The 24,292-nt window shown below is 49.8% G+C and overlaps 9 protein-coding genes across 9 annotated transcripts; 4 read left to right on the plus strand and 5 right to left on the minus strand.

Moving 5' to 3' along the window:
• Nucleotides 1–63: 63 nt before the first annotated feature.
• N7537_002528 (GNAT family N-acetyltransferase) lies at nucleotides 64–645 on the minus strand (the record flags this gene model as incomplete). The annotated part of the gene is made up of 1 exon (XM_056893586.1): nucleotides 64–645. The coding sequence occupies one exon, from the start codon at nucleotides 643–645 to the stop codon at nucleotides 64–66; it is 582 nt and encodes a 193-aa protein (XP_056758581.1).
• Nucleotides 646–1,194: 549 nt separating this feature from the next.
• On the minus strand, nucleotides 1,195–2,085 carry N7537_002529 (uncharacterized protein; the record flags this gene model as incomplete). The annotated part of the gene is made up of 1 exon (XM_056893587.1): nucleotides 1,195–2,085. The coding sequence occupies one exon, from the start codon at nucleotides 2,083–2,085 to the stop codon at nucleotides 1,195–1,197; it is 891 nt and encodes a 296-aa protein (XP_056758582.1).
• A 1,645-nt stretch (nucleotides 2,086–3,730) lies between these two features.
• N7537_002530 (phosphoesterase superfamily protein) lies at nucleotides 3,731–5,167 on the plus strand (the record flags this gene model as incomplete). The annotated part of the gene is made up of 2 exons (XM_056893588.1): nucleotides 3,731–4,291; nucleotides 4,358–5,167. The coding sequence occupies 2 exons, from the start codon at nucleotides 3,731–3,733 to the stop codon at nucleotides 5,165–5,167; spliced, it is 1,371 nt and encodes a 456-aa protein (XP_056758583.1).
• A 2,250-nt stretch (nucleotides 5,168–7,417) lies between these two features.
• On the plus strand, nucleotides 7,418–10,142 carry N7537_002531 (DUF3824 domain-containing protein; the record flags this gene model as incomplete). Its single annotated transcript, XM_056893589.1, has 4 exons — nucleotides 7,418–7,679; nucleotides 7,806–9,170; nucleotides 9,234–9,633; nucleotides 9,677–10,142. 4 exons carry the CDS (start codon nucleotides 7,418–7,420, stop codon nucleotides 10,140–10,142), a joined length of 2,493 nt encoding a protein of 830 aa, XP_056758584.1.
• A 1,197-nt stretch (nucleotides 10,143–11,339) lies between these two features.
• Nucleotides 11,340–14,066, minus strand: N7537_002532 (putative phospholipid metabolism enzyme regulator; the record flags this gene model as incomplete). Its single annotated transcript, XM_056893590.1, has 1 exon — nucleotides 11,340–14,066. The coding sequence occupies one exon, from the start codon at nucleotides 14,064–14,066 to the stop codon at nucleotides 11,340–11,342; it is 2,727 nt and encodes a 908-aa protein (XP_056758585.1).
• A 1,538-nt stretch (nucleotides 14,067–15,604) lies between these two features.
• N7537_002533 (magnesium transporter CorA family protein) lies at nucleotides 15,605–18,609 on the minus strand (the record flags this gene model as incomplete). The annotated part of the gene is made up of 4 exons (XM_056893591.1): nucleotides 15,605–15,675; nucleotides 15,725–15,927; nucleotides 15,998–18,061; nucleotides 18,128–18,609. The coding sequence occupies 4 exons, from the start codon at nucleotides 18,607–18,609 to the stop codon at nucleotides 15,605–15,607; spliced, it is 2,820 nt and encodes a 939-aa protein (XP_056758586.1).
• Nucleotides 18,610–19,405: 796 nt separating this feature from the next.
• On the minus strand, nucleotides 19,406–21,147 carry N7537_002534 (uncharacterized protein; the record flags this gene model as incomplete). Its single annotated transcript, XM_056893592.1, has 4 exons — nucleotides 19,406–19,818; nucleotides 19,885–20,016; nucleotides 20,073–20,705; nucleotides 20,952–21,147. 4 exons carry the CDS (start codon nucleotides 21,145–21,147, stop codon nucleotides 19,406–19,408), a joined length of 1,374 nt encoding a protein of 457 aa, XP_056758587.1.
• Nucleotides 21,148–21,386: 239 nt separating this feature from the next.
• On the plus strand, nucleotides 21,387–22,211 carry N7537_002535 (fungal specific transcription factor domain-containing protein; the record flags this gene model as incomplete). The annotated part of the gene is made up of 4 exons (XM_056893593.1): nucleotides 21,387–21,674; nucleotides 21,752–21,769; nucleotides 21,801–21,985; nucleotides 22,046–22,211. Coding segments are annotated over 4 exons (657 nt in total), but the record flags the coding sequence as incomplete, so codon positions are not given.
• A 1,170-nt stretch (nucleotides 22,212–23,381) lies between these two features.
• N7537_002536 (TIM-barrel enzyme family protein) lies at nucleotides 23,382–24,289 on the plus strand (the record flags this gene model as incomplete). The annotated part of the gene is made up of 2 exons (XM_056893594.1): nucleotides 23,382–23,469; nucleotides 23,538–24,289. The coding sequence occupies 2 exons, from the start codon at nucleotides 23,382–23,384 to the stop codon at nucleotides 24,287–24,289; spliced, it is 840 nt and encodes a 279-aa protein (XP_056758589.1).
• Nucleotides 24,290–24,292: the final 3 nt, after the last annotated feature.

A 24,292-nucleotide genomic window follows, 5' to 3' on the forward strand; every position in this document is an offset into this window, starting at 1 on the left:
ACAATTATATTGATGATGCGATGGTCTTTCTAAAATAACCCTTCTAAACCCCGTGGGTCATATCTAGGGCATTTCTCCAAACTCAGGAGCCCCCCAAGACTTCCGCTGCATAACAGCAAAGCCCACCGCATCCTTCCCATCAACCGGAGGATTACATAACATAAGCTTCATATCCATAACCTTCTCATAAAACGGCACCGACCGCTTCCAATCCCCAGTAAGAAGCAGCGATCTCCGCAGATAAGGCATCGTCTCGATAACCTCCTGTACGCAGGTTACAAGCCATGTTCCCAGACCGAGACCCTGAAGCGAGGACAGGACAAAGACGTCTGTCAGGAAGAGGAATGTTGTGTAGTCTGTTACGCAGCGGGCGAAACCGACGAATTCGAGTGTGGAGTTTGAGGTGTGGTTCTCTGGTGACTTGTCTGACTGGATTGGGTTGTGGTATAGCCCGAAGCAGAGGGAGTTTTGTATTGTTTCGCGCAATGCGAGCTCTGGCATTGGCTTTGCCCAGTAGAATTCTTCGCCCGCGTACCAGGTGTTTAGGGTTTGGATGGGGATTAGGGACGTGTCGGTTGAGACTAGGTATTCTCCCTTTGTCCAGGTCTTGGGTTGCTTTCGTATTTCTGATATTGGTGAGGACATTTTTGAATCCTGGGATAGATGTTAGTATGTTCGCGGGGAGAGTATGAGGGGTAATTGGTGTTAGGGCTCACTATTTAGCCACCTTTTTAGGCGGTCTTGATGTAAGGATGAGAAAATGGAAGGATACCTCGGTATATGCGAAGTTTGTATTGGAGATGAAGAGCCAACAAAAGAGAGGTCTCAAACATGAAGATTTAATATAGGGATGTTCCGTGACTCACAGATGGAGTTCGCAGACATAATCCTGCCAAGACCGGGTTAGTTGGTAATACGAGTATCTTTCCCAGATTCAACAGAGCTTTTACGTAGATTTCTAAGGTTAGTAGATTGACTTATCAAAAACGCCTTCTAATGACACACTGGGGGCCAAGAAGTGCGCAATATCGGAAAGATAAGTGGCTGTCGGCCGAGCCCCTCACATTGATGAACTCGGGACATGAATAGTGATAATATAGATGATATAAAAGGTAGAAACGTAAAAGACATGATATTATAAATTGAACACATCAATCATTGCAACATGAACCCCCCCCCCCCCCCCTTTTATCCTCATTCGTAAAAAACCAGACATCTAACTTCAATGCTCTGTCTCCCAGGCGACCCAGCAGGAGTCTGCGGATCAACAAAAGCAGTATGTCCCGATCCATGCGCAATATCCGTCTTCCCCTCAGTCATAGTGTGACTCCTCGAATCAAAACACTTGATGAACATGACCTCCTCGGGCGTCATATCCTTAGCGTAAAAGAAACGATGTCCCTCATTAGGAGCGATAGCATAAGTCTCCCCCTTGACCTCATATCCCTCCGTAGAGAGCATCGACTCGGAATCAGGCGCTACCTCTCCATTCTCCCGCCACTCCTTCGGATAAAGGAGATCAACCTTAACAAAATCCGAAGGAGCAATACTCCTCCAATCAATCAGCGCCAACGGGAAATCAGAAGCCGGATTCTCAATCGGACGCCAGACATTGATAATCTGGTATCGACCCTTCAACAGCTCCTCTACTTCATCCTCGGGCAGGTGGCGACGCACTCTCGCCTCAGCAGCTCGGGGCGTTTGGTCCACGTGTACCAGCTGCACGGGACTGCGCGCTGAGCCCGGTGTCCGTCGCCGGATGGTGTGGTCGAAGATGGCTACTTTTTTCACCCCGGGTAGCTTCTTGCGGAGTAGCTCTTCTACTTCCGCGTAGTACCCCGCTCGCACTTCGGCGTCGTCGGTGAATGCCGTCTCCTTCGCGGGTGAGTTGTATAAGGCGAAGCCGGAGTTGTCTGTTGTGTAATGAGACTCTTGGCCACGCAGGTCCTCGACTTTGCGTTCCAGTTCTGTGAGTTTGTAGGACCGGCCTGGTCCGTCGACTTTGCCCCAGGGCTTTTTGAATGGCTCTGTGGCGTTGGGGTCGTATGAAGCTCGGTCGATGTATCTGAATGCTGCTGTCGTCATTTTTGTAATGGTTTGATGTGTTGATGGTTTAGATTCAAGTGGTTTTTTTTTTGGGGGGGGGGACTTTTGAGCGTATGGATGAGTTGTGCTTTCCTCGCAACGAGGGAGTGGTGGGCTGTTGAACTCTTCAAATGAGAGGGTATGTGTTTCCACGGCACCAGTATGCTCTTATGTGACGGTTTAGAAACAAAAGACGTTTTTAACCTATATATATAAGGTACTAAGTATGGGAAGAGGTTAGATTGGAAATCCAGGAATGATTATTAATTGTTTTTGTGGCGGGGGCTAATGTCGGAGACATTTGAAGATGGCATCATCGACAGTTACCCCGATGCAAGAATAATTTGGGGATTTTTAAAATATTCAGGTTTGGACGGGTTTAGAAGATTGAGCGTACGCTTAAAAACGTATAGACGTTATCATTATCAATCTAGGGCATTTGTAATGGTGAAATTGCGGGCATAATCTGCAGGCATCAACTAAATACATTATTAAGGAATCAACACGTGATAAACCCACCTTCTTCTTTCGGAAGCATATTGTCCCTGCTTTATGCTTCTCTTTATTTTTGGATCTCTCTATTTTGAATCAGCAGCTAGCGAGAATAATCAACCCGTAATCTGTAGTCTGTAGTCTGTAGTCTGGATTTTATATATCTGTTAGATTATATTGCTATAGCTCGATAAAATGCCTGGCATTTGTACTTCACGTTGTAAATATATAATGAGTGATCCTTGGTGGGAAATATGCTAAAGGTCGACTTACCCCCGCATATTTACGGACTTGTATCCGCAACACTTGCATATTATCCGAATACTACATCGGACTCTACAAAATAACCTAATCCAGCTCACTACCTCAGGTTGTTGGTTGGTGCAAGGTTGATAGCCAATCACCGCCTTCGCTGCCTGCACGGCCGCTAGAGTGCATGATACTTGACTCAAGATGCATCAAATGTTATCAATCAGAATGATCGACACTTTATGTTGAGCGTTGTGGAAGTCGTACTTTATCCAGACAGTGCTAGCGTGGGAAACCCCATGGCAGTTGTCTTGTTGTGGTCCGGGGAATTCCACAGAGCACGAAGTGGACCGAATAGAATTGCGAACATACCAAACTTGGCGAGGCAACTCATGACCCCGTTTTCTAGGGTCATTCTTCGCGTTAGCACTTTCGCAGTCTGTGCGAATACTTGGCGTGGTAAGTGCTAGTCCGCCGGCCTCAAAAACGTGCAACACAACACTCTGTGCTGCTGGTACCTCTTTTACGTGATCAAGGTGCCTGCAAATTAATCCCAAGCAGCCAATCACATGTGGAACATGGAGACGATGCGACGATCGCCAATCGGCAATCAGGTGCATTTCATATTGGCGTTGTCCACCCCCGCCTTGTGAGAGTGTTAATTCATATGACCCCGCAGCTTGATCACTACCCTCTCTATTCCCATGCTTGTAGATAGAACTCCATCGAGCGGTGATTTCCAGAGCAACACGTGGAAGGGGATATTGGAAATTTGGATTGTTCTGAGGAATGCCAGGGATATTTGGTTAAATGCAACATATAAGACACTACATCCTTTGATTCAAATCTCACAAAAGAAAACACTCTACCCAGACCCTGGACCAGTCTGTCCCCTTGATTCATAATGAACCTCAGTGCCCTTCTTGGCCTGTTGACCTTTGCGGCAGCGGTCTCCGCTGATGCAAAGGCTCAACAATCCCCTCATTCTTCGGATTCTATCGCCAATCTGAAGAGCAAGATCAAAAATGTTGTTATCCTGGAAATGGAAAACCGCTCTGTGGACAACCTACTCGGCGGGCAGACTCTTAAGGGGCTAGAGAACCCTATCAACAATGGCCCTTTCTGCAACCCGTACAACTTGACTGATCCTTCAGCTGGCAATGTGTGCAGCTCTGCTAAGGACTTTGACTCTGTTCTGGATGATCCTGATCACTCGGTGACTGGAAACAATATCGAGTTCTATGGCACTTTCGCCCCAAGCAATGTTCACATTGCTGAGGGCAAGCTCACTCCCACTCAGCATGGCTTTGTACATGAGCAGCTGCGTAGCTATGGCGATGATGCCGATAAGGCTTATCTGGCCAAGCAGGTTATCAACTACTATGTCGAGGATGAGGTGCCAGTGATGACTGCATTGGTGCAGAACTACCTCACCTTCAACCACTGGCATTCGGACCACCCTGGTGTAAGTCCGAACGAATTTACATGCTCTATAACCGCCGCACATGAGTATGTCTAACATGTAAAATAGCCCACAAATCCCAACCGGGCTTTTGTACTCTCAGGCACATCGGCCGGTCACGGCACCAACGATGATACCTTCAACCCGGGCGTCCACGGTCTCACTCAACGTTCCATCTTCCAGCAGCTCTCAGAAACCAACCACACCTGGAAGAATTACTACACAAGCTCTAGTATGGTTGACGCCTACTTCTTCGACTGGACCTTCACAAGCGGAAATTCCGACAAAGCAGTCCCCCTGGATAACTTCTACGCTGATGCGGCAGCTGGCGCGCTCCCGGAATTCTCCTTCGTTGACCCGTCCTGTTGCGGTGTGGGCACAAACTCCATGCACCCAACTGGCCTCGTCTCCGAAGGCGAAACTCTCATCAAGAATGTCTACGACGCAGTCCGCTCCAGCCCACAGTGGGAAGAGACACTATTGATCCTCACCTTCGACGAGACTGGCGGTTTCCACGACCACGTCCCGCCCCCGCTGGCTACCCGCCCGGATGACCTGACGTACACCGAGATCGCGCCTTCCGGCGAGGAATATACGTTCTCCTTTGACCGTCTCGGTGGTCGCGTCCCGACTCTCTTGATATCACCATGGATTGCTAAGGGTCAGGTCGAGCAGAAGGGTACTAACTCGGATGGCGAGGTCGTGTCTTACTCTGCTTCTTCGATCCTGCGCACTCTCGGCTATCTCTGGGACTTTGAGCCTTTCACACCTCGTGTTGGATCCTCGCCTTCGTTTGAGCATCTTATTCAGGACACAGTGCGCACTGATACCCCTGTCAAGTTGCCTGTGCCTAAGGCATTTAGAAAGACGGAGATTTAGAATAGTACTGGGGTGTTGCGTCCTACGTTGATCGTGTACAAAGGCCCTTCAACAACCCAACAGGGACAATTGCAATTCTACTGCATCTACTGCATGACAATGACAGCTTTAATTCTGCCCGATACAGACTCTATCAATATTTCGACCTCGTGTATTGTGGTTTTGCTGTACAGTCGGTTTTTCTGGGTATCGGAAAGAAGGTCAGTAGGTCTGATTAAATGATCAAGATTGGAATGTACTGGGGCTTATTTCGATTTGTGGTCGAGGGATATCTTCATTGGGAAGCTGCACAGCAGGACTGCAACAATATCGCCAACACTAAGACGGAAATCCGGTTATACATAGATACATAAGTCTTTTGCACGGTTTATGCTTTTTGCCGCTTTCGTAAATCGTACCTGACACCATTTTGAGGCAGGTCGATCAGCTTATTAAATCCCTATGCTGATACCTAAGGACAGAGGCAGCATACGCGGCCGACTACTATGTATTCTTGGAAATTGGAAGGAAACATCGTCGTAACGACGAACCCTGAGGCCACCGACACAACATATGCAATACGAGTCCAGGATATGACAAAGTTCATATTAAGCACCAGGCGTCATCTTGGTATTGCCTTTTGCATTGAGTGACCTCCTGTCGTCATCTGTGCCTCGGAGTTTTGAAACCTAGATCTGACAGGCGCTGCCTCGGATTTAAATAGCCCGGGGGTGAATCTCGACAGTGTTGGTACTATTTAACTCAACATCTAACAGCAAGCTTTTAATGTGATACTGGCTCTGTATCAGGAAACACAGTGCAACTTGGCACTTGGGAGCAATTAGTATTACATATTCTTTATTCTTTATTCTGTTTTTCTTTTTTCTTTTTTTTTTCTGGCTCTTGTATATAACGAAAAGAGGCTCTGTTAAATTAAATTACTCCTTTTTTTTCCCTTTTATATCGTTATTAGTATCTACTTCACCGCATCTTCACCAATCTTTTGTTCAAGACCTGGGGGGCGAAGTAGTGGACTCAGCCTTAGTGCCTAGTGAGCCGAAAACGCCCCGCATGCGATTGACGTCATCCGCGGGGCTCCCACAAAGAAACCAAAAGACCAGGGCGCTTTGGATTCAACGCCTCTTATTGCCCCGGATGTGATACAACAATATCCACAGGGGTGGTCTTTGTACTATGATGTCAACTCCAGGGCGGCTAGTGGAATCTCCTACGCTACGATGTCATTTTTAAAACGGCAACCTAAAATTTAGATCAAGATTAATCTATTAATCTATAATAGAATATGTGGATTGTAGCTAATCTATTCGTGCCCTTATCAGCTGAAACTGCAGGAAACTGTTCTCATGACTGTTTGCATATAGCGCCAATCTATTCTTCTAGACTTGGATACACCTGTCAATACAGCCCTAGAGCAGATGACATTCGGAATGCAGGCGAGGCTGCATTGAAGTATTATGTTGTACAGTATGTGTACTGTATAGGTATGTATCAATATAAAAGTTAGGAACCATGGAATCAACCCGAGCCAGTCGATACAACGCCATGGATTGATAACGGGAAGAACCAAAGAACAGTGAGTAAACAAAATACTGTAATTCCACAAACACAAACAGCATTATTTGGATCTAAGCCACGATGTTTCGAGTGTTTCGAGTGTTTCGCCACAGCCCCCGGGCAAAACGAGTACCAACACTGAGGTTAAGAGAGAGAGCCTCACGTGGATGTCTTTTATCTTTGTCTCTCTGCCTCTCTGCCTCTCTGCCTCTTTCCTTTCCCTTTTCCATCCTCTCTTTCTCATCTCCCATCTTCGCTGCCTCATTGTTCGCTAAATTACCCCTTTGCCTTTCAACTCTCCACTCCGAGTCTTTCGAATCCGATACGGTGTTGCCTGCAGATCCTCTAGTCTGAGGCTGAGCCGGTTGGGCGTGTGCCGATACTCCGCTCCCTGCCCTACAGAACACCCGCGGACGGCTTTCATCATCCTGAATCATTATTCAAAACCCACTGGATTTTCTTGGCTTTGATTTGTTTGGCTGAGACAATCGTTACCAATCAGAATCAGCCCGGGAGACTTCTACTAGAATAATCTTCGACCATTTGTTGATCGCGCCCTCTCTGCACACCCCACTTCCCTGCCGCCCCCCTCAATTTCTTGCATTGTGCAACTTACTTTTTTCTTGCCCTTCAATTATTTATTTCTCCACTCATTCCTCAATCATTTCTCATTTCTCACTGCCTTTAATACGCCCCATGTCGTACACTTACAGAGACCGCGAAAGAGACTGGGACGAGACCCGTCCCGTGTCAATCAAGCGTTACGTCATTTCTCCTGAAGACGATCGTCGAGACGACCGTCGAGACTTCATGTCGAGACATGATGATTCTTTCGGTGGTGAGCGCGAGTTGGTAATCCGGCGCAAAACGGATCGTGATGAGCCTGTGACCGTCTCGCGATATGAGCGAGAGGTGGAGTATGAGCCACCCACACGCTACGAGAGAGATTACTACGATCGTGAGTACCTACATCCCTATACCAATCGTCCACACTCCCGGTCCGTGGATTCCCTTGAACGAATGGAGCAGTCCCCTACTGCTACCACCATTGGTACCAAAAAGCAACCCGTACTTATTCGTGAAGCCCGCACTTCGTATACCAGTCCCCGTGAATCCGAGTATGATGTCGTGCGCCGCTCCGAGGCTGACGAGGATCCGTATTACTACCACCGTCACCGCCGAGTCCGCGAGTACGACGACCATCGCTCCCGGCGTGAGCTGAGCCCTGATGATTCAGTCTCCCAGACTAGTCGCCGCCGCCGCGGTGATCGTGATCAGGACTACAGCAGCGATGACAGCATGGTCTACATCCGGAAGGAAACCCGTGATTATGATGACCACCCTCACCACCGTCGCCATATGGCAGAGGGTGCATTGGTAGGTGCTGGCGCGGCTGAGTTGTTCCGCAGCCACAGCAAAAAGGATGGCGAAGTCAGCCATGGCGCCAGCCGTATCGGTAAGACTGTTGGTGCCGGTGCTCTTGGTGCAGTCGCTGTGAATGCTGCATCGCGTGCTCGGGACTACTACCACCGTAGCAAGAGCCGCCATCGTGCTCATTCCTTTGAAGATGACCGTTCTTCCCATCGCCACAGCAGACATGGCCGGAGTCATCGCAGTCGCAGTCGCAGCCGCTCTCACTCGCACTCTCGTGCAAAGACTCTCCTCGAGCTGGGAGTTGGTGCCGCGGCCGTGGCTGCTGGTGTGGCTGCATTGCGTAGCAAGTCAAAGGCCGGAGACCGCAAAGGCCGATCTCGCACTCGCTCCCGTTCTCGGGCTGTTAGTCGGGGTCGCTCGGAGAAGGATGGAGAACAGGGTGAACGAAGCATGTCTGAGCGCCGCAAGCACATGGCTGGCGCTGGACTGGCCGGTGCGGCCGTGGCTGGCCTGGTTGAAAAGGCCCGCAGCCACTCGCGCTCTCGAAAGGGTGAGCGCTCCCGCTCCCGCAGTCGTTTGAGACAAGCTCTTCCCATTGTGGGTGCCGGTCTTGCAACTGCTGCTGCCACCGGCCTCTATGAGAAGAATAAGAGTGACAAAGATGAAAAGGAGGGCTCGAGCCGGGGCCGCCATCGCTCAAGGTCTCGCAGCCGCGCCCCGTCACAGTCCTATCCCGATCCGTCTCGCGACTCGGCCGGCCTGATCGAATACGGCAACGATCCAGTCGCAGGCAGTATCCCATCTGAGCATTACTACGGTCAGCCTGGCGCGCCTTACTACGATGCACAGGAAGCCTACGGTCCCAGACGTCATACTCGCAGCCGCAGTCGCAGCCGAGCCCGTTACAGTAGTTCATCTGGTTCTGACCGCGAAGGTCACCGCCGACGAAGCGGGAAGCACCGTAGCCGCTCAAGAGACCTTGCGGGCGCCGCACTGGGCGCAACGGGGCTCGGGTATGCTGCACACAAGTATAACGAGCGTCGCAAGTCCAAAGAGCGCGAACGCGAACACTCTAGTATGTCTCCACTTCCCCCAAATTCTATTGAGAAATATTCACCCTGACTAGTGGTGTAATCAGAGCGTGACGACCACATCCACCGTGATCCTTATGAAGAATCCTATGACCCAGAACCATACCCGCTTTCCCCGCAGACGGCCCCGGGTGCCCCGCCCATGGCTGACCCCCACTACTACCCCAACAACAACTATTTCCCCCCGCCCCCAGGCGACTCAACCTACAACCTGAACAGCGGTACCCCTGTTTCCTACAATCCTGCAGACTACCCTCCTCCACCCGGCGCTGCCCCTCCCCAGCCTTACGCCTATGGTGCCGCACCACCAGGACCAGGACCGGGACCCGGGCCAGGACCCGAGCAGTACGCACCTCGGCCGCGTAGGGCTGATGACAATGTGAGCAGCTCCACCCTACCTCCTGATGCAAACCATGCGCACAAGGGTGGGTTCAATGAACCACAACTGTGACTCAATAGAATGCAATAAAAGCTAATTCACAATCGACAGGTCTAAACATCCACCCATTTCCACCTCCCCCCGGTCAACTAGCCAACCACCACAAGTCTCGAAATCCGTCGCTTTCGACTTGACGGATTCCCCACGTGATCCTGGCTACGAGACTGATGATAGTGACTCTACCGTTGAATCATATTCATATTCGCGTCGCGGAGATAGAAACCACCGTCGCGATCGAGATCATGACAGCCATCACCGATGTCGCCACCGTTCCTCGTCTGTCCCCTATCCGCCTACGCCCTATCCCAGTCCTGGTTCTAGTCACCATCAGCATCACTCACCAGCCCCAAGACACCACGAGGAAAGAGACCAGAACAAAGCCTCTGGAGCAGAGTCTGACTCAACTATCGACCTACCCAACCGCTTTGACGGGCAAGGCCGTCTTCTTCCCGAGCGGGACCCTGCCGTGGATAAATTCGAGGACCTGGTGAATAAGTTTAGCAAGGTTCTGTTCTAGCGGGTTGCTGTGTGGTGTTTCATTCTATCCTACCTATCCCTGTCTATCCCCTTGACCCTATGATATTTCTTCTGCTTTAGGTGGTTTTCCTGGGTTGACAAACTTTATTTTCTACATTTCCCTATCTCTTTCGCTTTTTATCTTATTGTTCCTTAGTATTTTATCCTTGATGTTTTATGCTGGTCAATCTTGGTTTACATGGTTACGAATGATGCCTGCTGCCGATGATAATAATGATTTTATGATGTGTATGTCTGTTCGGATAATGCAATGCTTGCTTTATTTATTCTTTTTTTTATAAGATGGTATAGGTCATATTTCCAATATCCTTTTTGGTACATAATAGTCCATATATAGGCAAGTTGCATAGAGTAATGAGCGGGTATCATGTGCGAGGTCAAAAGGCTAGCTGAACTATATAGCAGTAATAGAAGTAATACCTAGTTATATCTGTTCCATAACTAATACTAGTGTATATCCAAAGTCCGAAAGCACAACCATATGTATGTATACAAGGGACTCAAACGAAAAAGAAATATAGACACAAACCCATCTAATAGTATGAAACAACATTATGAAAAGCCCAACCCGTCTCGTATTCGAAGACTGAGCTAATGATGAAAAAGAAAATATCTTTCCCAGAAGTCCTGCTGTACAAAAAGATAACACAAGGGCGATTCCGAGATCAGCCAGAAACCAGACAAATAGTACAGATACAGCGTGCTTCGCACCAAGAATAGACATGGGAAAGAACCTCGAGTAAACCTGGTCAAAAAAACATGGATGGCTGCTGTATAAGGAATGAATGGAGGGAGCGTATGTAGCAGATATTGCATCCATTTCAAGGAAGGAAATCGCCAGCAAAAGAAAAAGCCATATCCGAGATCGTTTTGTTAAAAGACAAGAGAGAAGACGAAAAAGGATAACAAGGACCATACGGAGTTGATCCGTGATAGAACTGTCCAAGGCGAGCGCAAAAAGACGAAAATTGCAAATAGGGTATATTGCGGAAAGAAGTCTCAAGGAAAGATAGGGGCCATACTGCGTATCTGTATGATGTATGCAGAGTGGGCCGCCAAAGGCAATAGGCTCTTTGCTTTTCGTCGCGTTACATGAAGTGAAAAAAATAAAATAAAAGATAATTAAGAGAAAACAGGGCTGTCGTAAGTCAATGATATCGATCTATCGCTAAATTTGTTATGCCGTAAAAGGTCGTCTCGAATTCACTGATCCGGTGGACCGAGTATCGAGTGGAAGGCGAATGGATGCTGCGTTTTTTTGTGGTACAGAAATCTGCACTGTGCCGTTGCTCGGAGATTTTTGCTCTGGATCGTTGTCATCGGTATCAGGCACCACCTTGATGCTAGAGCTAACAGATGCCGAGAGGTAGCGAGAGCTGAGTGGGAGCTGGTATTTGATGATGCCACGGACAGTCAGCTCAAAGGGGTGTTGGAGGACTCGCTCCCAGCGCTCTGTGCCTCCAGCCTCAGTTTTGTTTCCTGGCCGGGCTAGGCGGATCTGTCCTTTGGAGCTGGAAGTCAAATGATTCCAAGGAGATGACTCGAAAGACAGTGGGGAATCGAAGTGGAACACCCGGCCAAGCAACATTGACCGCGGGTCACCTTCTGGATCGGTTGGGGGGTCGGTACCCTTGTCGACTCCATCGTTGGTGTGTGGGTCAGAGTGGCTAGGCATGGCTTCCTTGATACAGTTCACATTGCCCAGGCACTTCACGGCTTGTGACAACTGCCAGCGACGTCGGCTTTGCTCCACGCGTGGGAAATTATCCAGATCACCATGCTCACGCCAAAGCTTGTCGGTTCCAACAAAGCGACTCTTTGCGAATATGTTGACATCGGTGTCGTCAATGGTCACAGGGAACAAGTTCGGATTGACGGCCTGCACGTTCAAATCCAACATGATTTCCTGTTCCGAAGCCAGCACGTTTTGAATCGCAATAACTTGCACATCGAGAAGGGGTTGGGTTACCGCAATGATGAATGAGGTGGCACCACCAGCGACAATCAACAACATAAGGAAGATAATAGCGCATGAACCGAATCGAGCGAAAACCCCGCGTTCCCGCTGCGCCATGTACTCCATCTGCCGCAAGCTTGCACTGTTGGGCCGCCGACCATTCCGACTGTGGATTGTACGTGGTGTGCCTACCAACGGTGTACGTTCATCGTCTGCACCCTCTGCCTCGTAGTCATAGCTGTGAAGCTCGTTACCCTTCTTGGAACCGCTAATAGTTCTGTAGTTGGGAGACAACCGAGTATTGCTGTGACGTGAATGCCTATAGCTATTACCGATGAAATGGCGCGGAGACTTTTGAGATTGACTCTGTGAGGTTGCGGTGTCGTTGTCGAAAAGATTTGGGTGCACGCCGTTGCGTCCATGAAGGCGGCCCAAATTATGATGCCGGGGAGTAATGGTTCCACTTCCATCAGTTCTAGAGGCACGCGAAGCCATATCAGCCTCGACACCATCGCCATCTATGCTGCTGTTGTTGTAAAGGTTGGCGTTGGTAAACTTCATGCTGCGTTTGCCTGTCACACCGTGAGAAGAATCCCGCAATCCTCGGGTACGACTAGACATCTGGTCCGCTTGACTCGCCATAGAGGTCGCACTAGGAGTCCGAGAATGATACCGGGGTGGTCGGGAAGGGTATGGATCAGGCGGGTTCGAGTCGTAAACGAAAGTCTCGTCGGAGTCCGAAACATCAGCCTCATCTACTGCATTGGCCACTCTAGCCTCAAAGATGTCTGCTTTGCTTGTCACGGGGCCTGCTGTAAGCAGGGCATTGGGTCGACGGTTCTTTTTCTTTTCTTTGCGCGGACGAATCGTCTCATTGGAAGGCTTCATGCGAAGTGTACCCTGGTCTACGCGGGAAGCGCTACCTCGCTCACCATTTCCCACTCCCATGGAAACTTGCGGTATCGAACTGACGGTCTCTGTTTCCACAATCATGTTGCGAACTGAGCCGTCAGCAGGCTTGCCCCGAGCACCAGCACTGAGTGATGTTGTCGATCGCTGTGACATGAGTGTTTTGGGTGGTTTGGCCGCACCAGACACCTGTGAGCGAGCCTCTTCCTTTGGTTCTGAACTCCGATTCTCACCACTGTCACTGCCACTCCCTAAAGTTTGAGGCGGAGCACGTGGAGTCGGGTCTTCATCGATCCGGTGCAATCGTGACTCCTCCGGGATCACCGGCTTGGTAGGAGTGTCACTGGACGGGGTAGAGGGATTGCTTGCCATCTCCTCAACAGTTTCTAGGGAGGGCCCTTGCCCACCGACGCCTCTAGCGACAGTCCGGGTTGTATTTCGGTCTGGTTTGGGTGTGAAATCCTCCAACGGCAATGAAGATCGTTTATGCGAAGTATTCGGAAGTGTCGAATCCAGCTCCGTGCGACGGTTCGCGGCCCATGATGGCATATTGGACTTTTCCGGACCGGGAACATTGGCCGAGTCGATAGGAGCAGAGAGTACAAGGGATCTGACAGGAGAAGACGAGGAACGTTGAAGATTCGGTGCTGGTGAGTTTGTAGGTGGGCCAGATGTCAAGCCGGTGGAGTGACGGGTCGGACTGGATTGGTCTTGGCTAGTCTTCCGTGAGTCTGAAGATACCCGGCTGGGCGAAGAAGGATTGTAGGCTCGTGAGGAGTGTCGGACCGGGGAGGGTTCGCGGGAGGAAACAGCGGAGTTCGTAGCAGACGCGGGAGCGGAAGCGGTAGGAGGATTGGGAAAAAGTTTAGGGACCTGAGACATGGGTTGAGTCTGGGACGTAACGATGGATCGTTCCATCATGCTATTTCCGCTGGTCGATCGATGCGCAAGGTCTGACGCCGCCTCTACATCCTTCGGCGCTCTGGATCGACTAGAGGTGCCGTTAAGGTGAGGCGGCCTCTCGGACTCCGCAGCCATGGTCACTGTCGAGTCAGAATGGACTGGCACAACGTAGACAAGTCAGGAGACCCGAGAGGTAGCCAGGTAGTTGGGCAGACACAGGGCCCAAAAGGGTAAGCAGAAAAAGTAAGGCACGGCGCCTAGACAGGGAAAGCTTGACGGTGAAGAAGTGAGTTGTTGTTGGTAAGAGCGAATGAGATATCACGAGGATCGAATGGGATGTTGCGCAGAATACGGGTCGTTACACATGCGATGGTACAACAGAACGAATAGCCGATGACCACATGCTGTTGCCGAAATCGGAATCTGTACAGAAACGCACAAGCGAAAAATGGCTGCAGCAGGTGCAGGGGTTTGGGAAACTGGAGAGAGATGGAGATTGTTTAGAACACCAAGTGGGCCAGGTTCAGCGTAGCGCAACGAGCCTACACATCACTTGTGCCGTTGTGCTTTGTTGCCGGGAAGGACAAAAACAAGGCCTAGAACGAAGGAATTGAAGATGACAAGATTTGGTTGGCGGATTTAGGGCAAATGGAGACCCGCCGATCCGGCTCAACGTTTTGGCTTGACTGGTTTTACGTTGTTCTGGAGTGGCGTCCTGGACTGCCAAATGTGCAGGAGAAGTCGGTGACCAAAACCTCGGTGAAAAGTGGCTGACAGAGAGGGTCAGGTTTGTGGCAGAGGCCAATGATCGGGGTCCACGTCAAGAGAGGGGGTCACTGCAGGGGAGCACACGGATGGTCTAGAATCCAGTGGAAGATTTCGGGAAAGAATGTAAATGTGTAATCAAAGGAGAGGGAAGAAGTTGAAAAGTGAAATCGAAAAAGCAGAGGAGATGAGTCTTGGAAGAGAAACCAAAAGATGAAGTAACTTGGATTTTGTATTCACTGGGGTTGGATGACCAGTGGGTGACGCCAAAATTGGTAATGAATGGTAATAAAACGTGCAGCGTGCAGGGAATAATTAATTACCTATGTAAGGGAAATACAATGACTTCATCTTGCCACGGCCTCTTTTGTATACAATTCATACTACACTACAACTACAATGTACAGCAGTAAAGATAGGCTGTTTTTTTTTTTTTTTTTTTCTTTGACCTCGACCTCGAATAGTCGATTATAATTCGGATTGTCTATGTTTAGGGTCACTTTTCGAAGGGTTTCAGCATTCTTGTTGTCTTTGTTCTTACTAAGAGGACAAAGAATCCTGAACGCCACTAAAACAGTAGTGATCAAAGACTCCCAGTAGGTACAGATCACTAGAGTGTAAGACTAGTAAATATCCTAGAAGAAAACAGGGATTAATTAATATACAGTTCTATCTAATCTGTAGCCAATATGTATACCAAGATAATCTCCAAAATGCAACAAAGAGGAACACATGCTTCGTATATCATCCGTATATCATCAAATCCAAAGACCAACACGCCGAGTATTCAGAGCCAGAGCCAGAAACCAAAATGAAGAACCCCGCCAGGTTCCTAAATTAACCGAGCAAACAACCAAACTAAAACCCTGGGTATCGATCCAATTGACTGAAAAGTGGACATTGTACTACTATACAATTTTGTAGACTCTTTTGGCGGTCCAAACAGATACAAATGCAAATACGCATAGTCCGGCAGTAACTATGAAGTATTAGCATATAACCTGGAAAGGAAAAAAAGGAAGACATACTGCACCAGAACCATGTCAGGCTATCGATTTCCTGACCCGGTACCTTAACGTTCATCCCCCACATACCGCAGATGATGTTCATCGGTAGGACAATCGTACCAAGAACAGTCAGCTTACCCAGCACATCGGCAGTATGTTCCTGGCGCTCATTCATGAGGATGTTGATCTGCGCGAGATAGTTGGAGTGTGCGCGGGAAAGAATTCTGGAAGACACAGTCAGCGATTTCTGCAACCTTTGGTAAGAGTAACCTGGAACATAGGTAATAACCATACGTTTCGTAGTGCGTTAGGTTACCCGTCATCGTCATAATGTGATCCTGAATGTCACCTAAGTACAGACCAATCTCTGACTTGGGTGCAACCTCCCACTGCTCATTGCAACGCTTGGCAAACCCCTTGACTACATCAGCCTTATTGCTGAGAAGTCGATACAGTCCCATGACCTTCTTGCGGCATTCTCCCACTCGCCGGAGCATCTCTCCTGGTGCAAATGAAGGAAGCACACTGTCATTGGACGACACCTCCTTGCTGGAAGAGTGCATTTGCATGATCATCTCGTCGATCTCATCGACCTCGTCCTCAATCGCTTGGATCAGCGGGCCGAAGACGTCGGTAATGTCATCAATCAGTGCGTATGAAATCCAGTCTGAGCTGAGGATCAGGTAATCCATCAGTTGGCGGATACGCCGCCGTACATTGGCTGGATGAGGTGTTTGCGAGAAATGGAAGGATATCACGCCTTCGCGGAAAACTACCACATACATATTCACTGGCTCGAGATAGTCCTCGCTGTTCTTATCCTGCTCAAAAGTGCGGTAGTTGACGAAATAGTAGCTGCGGAACAACTCGACTTTCTCTCGAGCTTCTTGCATCATGATGTCCTCTGCCGTCAGCGCGTGAATTCCGAACGCTTTGGCAATCGTACGCATCTCTGCATCTGTTGGAGAGAGAACATCTAGCCAGAAAGTCGGCCGCGGACCATACCGTTTAGGTTTCGGGTTAAGGGTGTTGTTAAATGGGGTGTTTGAAGGTGCGGGCGAAGGCTCTCGGTGGGAATCTGGTCGTCCTTCACTGATAACAGATAAACGCTCGGCCCCTCTGACAGGAGGAGCATGGCCGCTCATAAGATCACTTGTAGTTTTCCCATTTGGAACAACGGTCTGAGCTGTCATGTAAGGACTGACGTTTGTTTGATGGCCTTGCCCTTGACTTTGGTTGTCCGTCTGATATGTTGACTTGCTGGCGGGATGGGTTGAATTATTGAAAGCTGGATTCTCCATGAAAGATTCCTCTTCCTCGTCCTCATCTTCCGAGGAGTCCTCCAATTCGGGTGGATCTGGAATAAACAAATCGCGGAAGCTACCACCTGGTTGTACCAACTCGGAAATGGTTTGGGCATGAATGGTGCTCGGGAATTCCTCGTTGAAATATGTGAACCGATAAGGCGCCTCATCCTCTTCGCGTCGCCAACCTGTATACCGAGGGCGCAATCGGCCTTCAATGAGCATAGGCTCGCTGATCCTTTTGACTCGAAGATCTCCATTGCGATCCTCTTTCTCCTCGCGGCTCCATTCTTCCAGAGCAGAGAGATCGGGCCATCGCCGATGTCTACGCCGTCGACGCTCACCTGCTTCATCTCGTATTTGCCTTGGTCCCTCATCTCCCAATTCGGATATTGTTTCGGTAGGAAAGCACACATCTTCCTGTGCTGGTACTGCCACCGTTCGGCGTCGCCGCATTTCTTGTTGTGGAGAGAGCAGGGGCGACCCAGGTGAAGAGGATGGTGCGGAATGTGGATGCAGTCCATTTCCGTCTATGTCGATCAGCGCGTCGTTGAGGGCATTCAAAGAATCCCTGTGATTCTCCATTGACCGAGCCATTGAGAAGTCCCAGTCAGCTCCTGTTACCACAGCATCGTCGTAATTCATCTCTGGGCCCAGCTTTGGAGACCCAGGAATTGACGGTGGGTTGTTTATATCGTAGTCTCGCTCTACAGTGGGAGAATAGAGCGGGCTGCGATCGTCCTTTGGTGAACATCCCGAGGATATAGTTTGCGTAGAGGACTGTCGAGCACGCGATGAGAATAAACTCGGGCGATTGTCTGTTCCATAACGATTATGGCCAGGCGTGTGCCCTGAACCTGGCCGCATCAATGGTGTCCGATCATTGGCATCCTCTTCGTCACTATCACCCACGTGATGTTGTTGGCTCCGTCCTCCCCTAGGGGTGCTGCGAGGTTGCCCATCGTTCGATCGGAAGACATTGGATGTTAGGGAGCTCGGGCGGAATGATGATGCAAGGCGACTGTCACGACGAGGTCGCATCAAAGGTTGGTCCCTGCTCGGCGAGAAAAATCAGTATCCATCTCAAGCTTCGAGATAACTCAATATCACGAGATCTTACCGATGATCTAACAGTGCATCACTCTCCAAGCTTGTGTTACTCTGATTGCGCCCTAATTTGAAGAACGACTTGTCCCTCGAAGTTGGCCGATCGGCCTCCATTAGATCTCTGATACCTCCAGCATCCGAAGTTTCCCCAAGAATATCATGAGATTCCTCCTGACTAGGTGGAATAAAAGACTGGTGTCGGTTGCGACGTTTGCGATTGCGGTTCTTTTTGCGTTTAGAGGACTTGGAGGGTTTACCGGCAGCATTATCGGCGGGGGGTTCGAAGCGGGTCTTGTTGGCCGGCGTAGCCTCGGAGACGGGTACTGCACCAGTCCCTGGGGCCCGACCGCCGCTCATTGGGCCATAGCTAGCGTTGTTATCAGCAGAGGGTGGGTAATCGGTGCGCTGTGGACGTTTGCTTGGGCTAGACAAATGCGAGGAACGAGGCGGTCGGGAGGCCGCTGTGCCAGGTGTCGGGATCATGGGCGGATCCATTGTAACAGCTTCGATAATTGGGTCACGATAGAGGTTGGGTGTCTACAGTACAGAGCAACTGTACTGAAGTGGAGGACAATTTTTCAGCAGCTCATCAACCAATGTAGCCTGGCCAACGCAAACAGGGTTCTGGATCACAGGGCAAAGGCTCGCAGCATGCAGGATACCAGCTTTCCATATGATCTGACTAGCGCTGATGATCACGGATGAACCGACATCGGCATGGTTGACAGCACTGAAAGGAGCTGCAGCTTAGGTTGGGGAGATGACGAGGGTGGCAAAACCAGAGGTGGAACATTCCCGTGATAAAACAAGGCAAGAAAATCTTAAATTGAGATATAAAACATTGAATAGAAGAACAAGTTGTACTTGTATAGTGTGCAACAGGAAAAGGAGAATCCAATACAAAGAGAAATCCCGAGGTTCGTCTGAGGCTGCAGATGAGATTCTGACTGTTTGGATTCCATGGGACAGCCTAGAGACTTTTCCTAAAACGGAATGGATGAGGTCAGCACAACTATAAAATTCAGGGATTGGCCAATGCAACCTATTAGGCATCACTTGTAGTAAAGAGTAAGAAGAGCAAAGGCAAAGGAAAACAAAGATAAGCTCCTTGATACTCCCCGTAACCTTGGACCGTGGCATAAGCCGGAAAACAGCCCTAGAGGTCCTATACATAATTTAAACGTACTAGCCTCTCAGGCTTTCGCGGGCGAAAGTTATAGGGAATAATGATCTATTATAAATTCCTACCTACTACATACACTGCTTTTCTGATAGCCAGCAGATGACCTGTCTAGCTTGCTGCGGCACTGCAAGAGTGCTGCGCCACGAGATCCATAAGCCGATCCGCAATGTCAAGTGTAAATCCATCATCATTTATATCTCGCTCATCCGATACCACTCGGATTCCGCTGCCCTTTAGCCCAGAATGTAGAGTATCAGCAAGGGCGGCATCGGAGTCAGTATCTGCAAATGCTGACCCTACTGTCCCGACGCTACTCACTCCTCCCCGAGGAAGCCACACCTCAACCATACTTGGGTGCTGCGTAAACCGGTCTAGTTTGTCGAGAATGAACTCCCCGACTTCCCGACATTCTGCCGCAGAAGTTCGCATCAGGGTTATATTCGGATTATGGGCCAGCAGCTTGCGGTCACGGTATTGAAATGGCACCGTGTCGGCCGGACCAAAGTTGACCATGTCCGTAACTCCAACGGAAATGATATTGGGTATTCCGCGCTTGAGTGTCCTCTCCAGTCAGCTGTTTTCGCAACTCATAGTCCCGCCGGCAATGAGATCGCAGATCTCGATCGTTGTAATGTCCAAGATGGCGTCTAGACGGCCTTCCTCTACCAATCGTTCCAGAGCCTTCCCCCCATGACCAGTAGCATGAAACACATAGACCTCTACAGAATAGTTGTCCGATCCACACATGGGGTGGTCACACCGAACATAGTAATACCGACTCGTGTCTTCTTCTCTTCTCGCTGCTTGTCTTGTGCAGTCTGGGTCCGGCGCTCAGCCAGCCTATGTTGATATGTCGATGCCATGCCGACCATGGCGCCGGCTGCATTCCCCAGCACTTCGCGGAGGAGCCGATTGGTGCCCGCGATGTCCACGACCGAGTACATCAAAGTGATATCGCATTCGCCTATTACTGGCCCAGTATCCCCGGATGCGACTGTGCTGACGACTAGTTTGGGCAGGCCAAGAGGTGCAGCCTTTCTCATTACGGCGGTGATGAGATTGGTTCCTCCACTACCACCCGCGCCGATGATTCCGTGGATCTCTGTCGTTTGCAGTAATTCGGTGATACACTTACTAACGCAGCTGATGAGGAGTTCAATCACTTGTTCCCGGGACTGAGTCAATATCCCAGTGCTGTCGCCGGATGCATATTTGGATAGTAGGTCAATGTGGCCTATGGTGATAGCATCGTGCGTAATGGCTTGACGACCGCAGTCAATCAAGGTAATCTCTAAGGGCGTCGCGAAGCGGGTGGCATTCTGCTGCAGCTGGTTGTAGAGGTAGAGTCTCTGCAAGCTTGGTGTCGAGGGTCCCCAGAAGAATGATATGTGGCATGGTAGCTGGAAGACTATAAAGTATTTACAGAATAAGCTAGCCATGTGTTGATTTTACTAAGCTGTGACATATAAGCTGGTGCCTCGCATTAGGATCATTTGTGATGTTGTCATGGTGGCCGAAAAACAAGTTTGGAAATTATCCCCGCCTTCTTTGAATATCTCCGCCCTCGGCTGCAATCTCGTGCATCCGAATCCCCAAGCATCATATTGTACATTCTTAGCTATCCATTGGCGCGGATATCCCTATGTCCGCTCACCATACACGTCAGCGTCTTCCGATCTCCTGTGAGCCGTGCCGAGCTCGCAAGATCCGATGTCCTCGGGACGGCCCCGCTTGCGGCACTTGCATACGACGTCGTGTTCCTCTAGAGCAGTGTGTCTATAGTACTGGGGGAAACCCCCGGATACCCTCACAGCCGCAGCCGTAGCAGTTTTGGCTATAGGCTCGGTCATTGGAAAATCGCTCGTCGTCCTCTGATACCCCGGTCCAACCACGATATCAGGGTGTCGCCGGAGAGCCCCATGCAGATCTGGTAGCTCGCATAGAGAAGTTGGAGCAGTTGTTGCATGCAAAGAACAAGCAAAATGAAATAGAGCAAGAAGAAACAGAGCAAGAAGAAACAGAGCAAGAAGAAACACAAGACGCAGTGCCACCTCCGTTACATGTCCCCCAATTGGACCCCGAGGTAGAAGGGAGGCAGAGATCAGAGCCAGCGACTGCGTTTGCAACGAGCACCCTCATTCCATCCGCCTCAGGACACGTGCGCTCCCTCCCTGTTACCTCTGGCCGGCGTATATTCCATCGAGTCTCTCAGGAGGGTCCCTTTTCAAGCCAGGAGAGTGCCATGATTGACACGCCCAACGGACCATTTCCTTTCGGTGAGCATGATGTTGAAAACAGACATAATCTTTTAGCAAAACTCCCCCCGACGGAGTACTGCAACCAGTTAAAGGATCTATATCTCAAGTCAATTGCGCCCGTAGGTTTTCTAACTCCCGGTATCATAAAAGTGTGACTGAAATGAAACAAAAAATAGCTTTTTCCTATCTTACATAGCCCTACGTTTCACGAACGGTATGATCAATTTTCAAAAGATCCAAATCAGGCTTCGCTAGCATGGCTTGCTCTCCTCTTTACTATCCTAGGCACAGCTGTCCTCACACTGGAAAATGACAGCCCTTTGCTTGGGACTCTCAGCCGCAAACCTACCCCTTGGGATCGAGTGACAGAACTTTCGGAGCGGTATTACACCGCTGCGATGAAATGCCTCGAAGCAGATCGCTATCTCTGGTGACATAACATCTCTACACTGCAGGCACTACTAACTTTTATCTATGGGATACACCACAGCCATGGCCAAACATGGACTCTTCTGGGGCTGGTTTATCACCTAGCGCTCTCGATCGGTTGTCACGTTGATCCGGCCACATTTTCCTTGGATATTGTCGAAGCCGGTATCCGATTCGAAAATCACGCCTCTTTCAGATATCCTCGGAGATCTGTGACCCCGGTCTAGCTTCACAGCCGGACAATCCAACAACCCTCTAACGTCTGGACGCGGCCATCCGAGTCGAGTTAGACACATTGGAGCAGAGTTATGCCTCAATACTTGGGGGCAGCTCATCGATTGTTCATACCAATCTTCTGAGTTTCGCCCATCATCTGGTTCTCATTCTTCACAGTTAAGAAAACACATGCTATGCGTAGTAGGCAACTTACAGCATCTGGCCGAGAATCGTTGCTGTCCGGGTGCACAGCTGACTTTGCGCCTTTGACGCCTCGAGCCGAGAATGGCACTCATCCAGCAGCCGCGCCACATTCGGTGTACAGGGTTCTTGGGGCTCCATAGAAAGGGTAAGTACCAAGACGAATGCGGCATGGAAAGCGTGAAAAGCACCCCGGCCACGGATATACCAGTAGAAGGGCGTGAACTGGGGCAGTTTGTGGAAGTCGGCATGTAGTTCCAAGGCGCCAAGTCAAATAGCCAGATGAATCCCCTCAGCCAGCCAGTGGATCTTAGTAATGGCCATATATCATCCTTGGAGAGTGTCGGTTTTCCCAGCCTGGTTCGGCAGATTGAGCCGCAGCAATGGATCAACCCGGTGGACATGGATTGGGACCAGTGGGATCTGATTATGAATTCAATGGGAACTACATCTTGATCCGCACCGATTAGGATAAATTGCATATTTGGATCAGCGGGTTCGGAATTGCATGAAATCAAGACTATGACATGGTATAACACATTTACTTGTTGGCTGCCCAAGTGGCAATCCAAGATGACAGTCTTCACCTGAGAACATGCAGTCCTCCATATGTAGATACATGGGTTTATAGGAGAGATAGTACATAGAATGTTCAAGTATTCATCCTCCGGTATTCAATGTATTGGCACTCCTTAATCCAGGAGGATTTGAGAACCTAGGACCGTTAGATCCAGCAATTCCTGCTTCGATGATTTCCTGTCAGAAACGAAAGAGAGTGATCTGGTTCCTGTTCTTTATATCCGCGGTTTCCGCGTTTGAAGCGTATCTCCGCTGTCCGCTCTCCATAAATCCGCCCCGCCTTGCGAGAAGTACGATGAAATCATATAATTGATAAATCTAAGTGAGACGAGAGAAGAATATTTCTCCCATTTTGACTGCATATACAATTAATCCAACTACAAATCTCCATTTCTTCGACTATGGCACCACCCACCTCTCGCAGCGAGATTCTCGCCAACCTACGCCGTCAAATCGAAGCCGGGAAACCCATCGTTGGAGCCGGAGCCGGTACGTACTCGGTCTGACCTGTCCCTCTTAGCTTCCCACCGATCAAATAACTAATAATCTACCATTAGGCATCGGTCTAACCGCAAAATCGGTCGAGGCCGGTGGCGCAGACCTAGTCATCATATACAACAGCGGTCGGTTCCGCATGGCGGGGTGCGGAAGTCTCGCGGGGCTGATGCCGTACAGCAACGCCAACGAAGTAGTGGTCGAAATGGCCGCCGAAGTCATCCCTATCGTTCAGAATATCCCCGTGATCGCGGGTGTCTGCGGTACGGACCCATTCAAGCACATCCCGCGGTTCCTGAAGCAGCTGCGGGATTTGGGATTTGGCGGAGTGCAGAATTTCCCTACGGTGGGACTGATCGATGGCAACTTCCGTGCTAACTTGGAGGAGACGGGGATGGGGTATGAGAAAGAGGTAGAGATGGTGCGGCAGGCGGCTGCATTGGATATGTTGACCACGCCTTATGTTTTCAATATCGAGGATGCTGAGGCTATGACGAAGGCTGGGGCGGATATCCTGGTTGCACATATGGGTTTGACTACTTCCGGACTGATTGGGGCGAAGACTGGGAAGACGTTGGAAAAATGTGTTGAGGAGATTCAGGCAATTCGGGATGCAGCGGTGCGAATCAATAAGGATATCATTGTGCTGTGTCATGGCGGGCCTATTGCAGCTCCGGAAGATGCGAAATTCGTGTTGGATAGGGTGCAGGGTGTGCATGGCTTCTACGGGGCCAGTTCAATGGAGCGACTTCCTGTTGAAGTGGCCATCAAGGACACCACTGCCGAGTTCAAAAAGATTGCCTTGAAGAAGTAGCCT

The sequence above is a fragment of the Penicillium hordei genome (assembly GCF_028827395.1).
Source record: "Penicillium hordei strain IBT 12815 chromosome Unknown utg000001l_segment0_segment0, whole genome shotgun sequence".
Lineage (NCBI taxonomy): Eukaryota > Fungi > Ascomycota > Eurotiomycetes > Eurotiales > Aspergillaceae > Penicillium > Penicillium hordei.